The following is a 4333-nucleotide window of genomic DNA, read 5'->3' as shown; positions in this document are numbered from 1 at the left end:
TTCTTCTTCCTCCGATTCCGAGAGCTCTAGTACCTGCTCAAGTAGTGAGGAATCACACACCGAGTTATCCAGCCCCCCTCACGGCCCCCTTCGTAGGCCTGGGAAACTTAGGAGGCCTGAGAGAGTTTCACCTCATCCCACTTTGGAGTCTCATGTGAGTAGTGATCCCAACTTAGAAAGCTTACCCGAGGATCTAACCACGGACCATTCTACCATAACCGAGAGGGAGTTGTTTCCCCTCCTCCGAAAATACCGTCTCATTCATGATGAGTATTGGTATAGTGAACCCCGAGGTCTGAAAGCTCACCAGGCCCCCTATGGCTGTATCACCGTCTACGAGCAGGCCTTGGCTGCCGGCCTTAGATTTCCTCTCGCGACTCCTGTAGTTGAGGTGTTTGCTATCGTTGGGTTATGCCCCTCTCAGTTGACTCCCAATGGCTGGAGGTGCCTATCTACCTTCATTCTCTGTTGTCGAGCTCGGGACATTGAGCCCACTGCTCAACTTTTCTTTAGGATGTTCAAAGTAATTTCCATTAGCAAAACTGAACCTCGATTTGCTTTTTCCCCCCTCAACCAGCGTCAGTTCGTAGTCGATAACCCCACATCGGTAAAACGATGGAAGAGTAGATTTTTCTTTGCTGGCTTGAAAGACCGGGGGGTCAGCTTCGGGGTGCCAGTTGAGTGGGCTTTCCAGCCCTCAAAGGTCCGTAGTCGCAAGATCACGCAGGACGAGCTTCACAATATTCAGATTTTGAGAGAGCTGAACCCTATCAGCGCTCGGGTCCTGATATGTGATCGCACCTTGTACTTGGGGGGTTTATCCACTCACACTTGCTTCGAGCCTGATGTCACTTTGGGTAGTCATTTTCCCACTATCTTCATACTTTTCTACCTCGCTTTTCTTGCCCTTAATATCTTGTTTGCACATTTGCAGCTGAAATGGTGAGCACAGCTTTTATCTGGGGGAAGAACAAACGGAGACCCGTGGAGGACGAGGGCGCCCCAGCTCTTACGGGGGGAAAGGCTGCCTTGAATGCTCCTCCTGCTGAGGAAGGAGAGCCTAGTCGTGCTAAAAGGAAGAGGACTTCCCATCCTCCGAGAGAGCTCATGCCAGCCCCGGAGTCTCCTCCCCATAGTCCAGACCATGTTCCCGATTGGGGAGTGAAGGCAAGTGATCTCAGCCGGAACACTCAGGTGGCCAGACGTATGATTCATCACTTTGCCACTCCCGCCGATCGTCAGGTGTTGGCCGAGCAGTCCTCGGAGGCCGTAGAAGCCACATTGTGCAAGTATCTGGCCCAGGTAATCATCTATACTTTATCAACATCCTCCAGTCTCATCTATGTTGTCCTTACTTGCCTTGCCTATTGTAGGTGGTCACACTCGTTTCGGACTTTTCCGGACGTTTCTCTCAAGCTTCCAAGAAGACCTTGGAACTAGACACCCAGCTGCAGGAAAGAGACGAGTTACTGGAGAGCCACAGGAAAAACTTGGATGAGTTGTCCTCCCAGCGGCAGGCTTCAGACCTACGTATTCAGGGGCTAGAGGCAGAGCTGTCTCGGATGAGCTCCAAGCTATCTCGGGCGAACTCAGTCATTCGCCAATACGAGCGCAAGTATGCCGAGCCCATCAAGCTTCCTGAGGTAGAGGAGTTCCTCCAGAAGAACCTACAGGACGCTTGGACAAAGGGATTCCAAGCTCATGAGACAGAGGTATTACGAGCTCATCCAGACTTGGACATGTCCACTGTTCGGTCTGTTGCGGAAATTGTGGCCGGGATGGAGGACTCGGAGATGGCTGACGATGGTGATGCGCCTCCTGATGCTTGAGCTCTTCTTCTTCTTCTTTTTTTTTTAGCTAGGGCCTTTTTGTACTTCCCCTATTATCATGTATTGGATCCTCTGGTTTTTATATAGTACTTCACTTTGACTGTTCATCTTTTGCTTGCGAACATATGGACTGAGACTTGTTGAGCCTCGATCCCTTCCATAGTTGACGAGGGTGAATTTGACTCTTGGTTCTCCCTTGGTCGACTATCATGGGGGTGCTGTGTTGTAATTTTTCCTTGGCCATTAGTCCACCATTGGGGACAGCCTAGGGCTCGTGACCCTTGGATTCTAGAGACTCCCACGCGAAGGAGGGTGTTAGCCAGAGTTTTTCCCTGGCCCTTAGTCCTCTTTTGAGAACGGCCTAGGGCTCGTGACCCTTGGTTTTTAGCCACTCCCACGCGAAGGAGGGTGTTAGCTAGGGTTTTTCCATGGCCCTTAGTCCTCTTTTGAGAACGGCCTAGGGCTCGTGACCCTTGGTTTTTAGCCACTCCCACGCGAAGGAGGGTGTTAGCTAGGGTTTCTCCATGGCCCTTAGTCCTCTTTTGAGAACGGCCTAGGGCTCGTGACCCTTGGTTTTTAGCCACTCCCACGCGAAGGAGGGTGTTAGCTAGGGTTTTTTCCATGGCCCTTAGTCCTCTTTTGAGAACGGCCTAGGGCTCGTGACCCTTGGATTTTTCTTCGACGAAGTATGATCCTTTGGACAATTGCTATTAGATGAAGAGAAGCCTTGCCATTAGTCGTAAAGAAAAAGAGTACAAAGAGATTCAGGGAATTCCCCTACTCATTGATAAAACTTCCTTAAGTTCTGCACATTCCAAGTATGCTTCAGGGGCTTGCCTTCCATGTCTTCTAGTCGATATGCCCCCGGACTTAGGGATTCCACCACCCGGTACGGCCCTTCCCAATTCGGAGTTAGTTTATTCATGTCCCGAGGATGGCTCACGTCGAACCGTCGTAGGACAAGGTCTCCTGGCATGAAGCTCCTAGCGTGGACTCGTCGATTGTAGTACCTAGCAATGCGCCGGTTATATGCGGCTTGTCGAATTCGTGCCAGATCTCGGAGCTCATCCATCAAATCCAAGTTGCACCTTAGCCCTTGCTCGTTAATCTCGGGATCGAAATGCTCCACTCGATAGCTCCTTACCCCAATCTCGACAGGGATGAGAGCCTCCGAGCCATAACACAATGTAAAAGGGCATTCTCCTGTAGCCGTTCGCGGTGTGGTTCGATAAGACCATAGAATACTGGGGAGCTCATCTACCCATTGGCCGTCTGCCTTTTCAACCCGAGCTCGGAGCCCTTGTAGAATGGTCCTGTTCGTAAGCTCTACTTGCCCATTAGCTTGAGGATGGGCGACCGAGGTAAAATGTTGCTTAATCCCCAACTCTCGGCACCATTCTTGCACGGATCGGTCTTCGAATTGGGTGCCGTTGTCAGTTATTAGTACCCTTGGAATACCAAACCGGCAGACGATGGATTTCCAAAGGAACTGTTTTACCCTCCGACCTGTAATAGTCGCCACAGGCTCGGCCTCCACCCACTTAGTGAAGTAGTCGATGGCTGCTATCAAGTATTTGTTCTGTCCAGCCGCTAGTGGAAAAGGCCCGAGGATATCGACTCCCCACCTGGCAAACGGACAAGGTGAAGCCAGGTGGGTGAGTTCGGCTGCCGGGGTGTGAACCAGGTTGGAGGTTTTTTGGCATCTCTCACAAGTCTGGACCAAATGCCCAGCGTCGCTCATCATTGTCGGCCAGTAATACCCCTGCCGAAGTGCCTTCTGGGAGAGAGACCGAGCTCCGATGTGACTGCCGCAAATCCCCTCGTGGATTTCCCTTAGGATGTAGTCGGCTTCGACCGGCCCCACACACTTCAGTAGCGGCTGAGTGAAGGATTTCTTATAAAGGTCTGATCCCACCAGTAGAAACTTGGCAGCCTGGCGCTTGAGTTTTCGACTTTCCAGTTCCTCCTCAGGTAGCCATCCCTTGGTCAGATGTGCTACGATGGGATCCATCCAACTTTCAACCCCTTCTACGCAAAGCTGCTCTGCCTCAGTCTCTATGCTCTTCTGGGGCAACGACTCCATGTAAACAGCTCGGGAATTCCTAGGGAAGGAAGAAGCAGCTATCCTCGAGAGAGCATCCGCCACTGCATTCTGCGCTCGTGGGACATGATTGATTTTCACTATCCGAAATCGTGCCATAAGATCCTTGGCTATCGCCAAGTATTGGGCCATGACGTCCTCTCGAGCCTCGAACTCTCCTGTGACCTGCTGCACAATCAAATTTGAGTCAGAATATACCTCCAGATCCCTAACTCCCATCTGTTCCGCTAGTCTGAGCCCGGCAATGAGCGCCTCATACTCGGCCTCATTGTTAGAGGCATTGAACTCGAAGTGGAGGGCATACGGCCAAGCCTGGCCATCGGGGCCCTGCAGTAGTAATCCAGCGCCACTGCCTCCGACACTTGAGCTGCCATCTACAGAGAGAGTCCAAGTCTGGGAAATC

At 51.6% G+C, this 4333-nt stretch overlaps 1 protein-coding gene across 1 annotated transcript; it reads left to right on the top strand.

The window, feature by feature from the left end:
- The first annotated feature begins 924 nt into the window (after positions 1 to 924).
- Positions 925 to 1829, top strand: LOC127811183 (uncharacterized). Its single transcript, XM_052350889.1, has 2 exons — positions 925 to 1302; positions 1374 to 1829. Exons 1-2 carry the CDS (start codon positions 940 to 942, stop codon positions 1827 to 1829), a joined length of 819 nt encoding a protein of 272 aa, XP_052206849.1. The 5' UTR covers positions 925 to 939.
- The last annotated feature ends 2504 nt before the right edge of the window (positions 1830 to 4333 follow it).

This window comes from Diospyros lotus, chromosome 10 (genome assembly GCF_014633365.1).
Source record: "Diospyros lotus cultivar Yz01 chromosome 10, ASM1463336v1, whole genome shotgun sequence".
Classification (NCBI taxonomy): domain Eukaryota; kingdom Viridiplantae; phylum Streptophyta; class Magnoliopsida; order Ericales; family Ebenaceae; genus Diospyros; species Diospyros lotus.
This window is presented reverse-complemented; position numbering and strand designations above follow the sequence as displayed.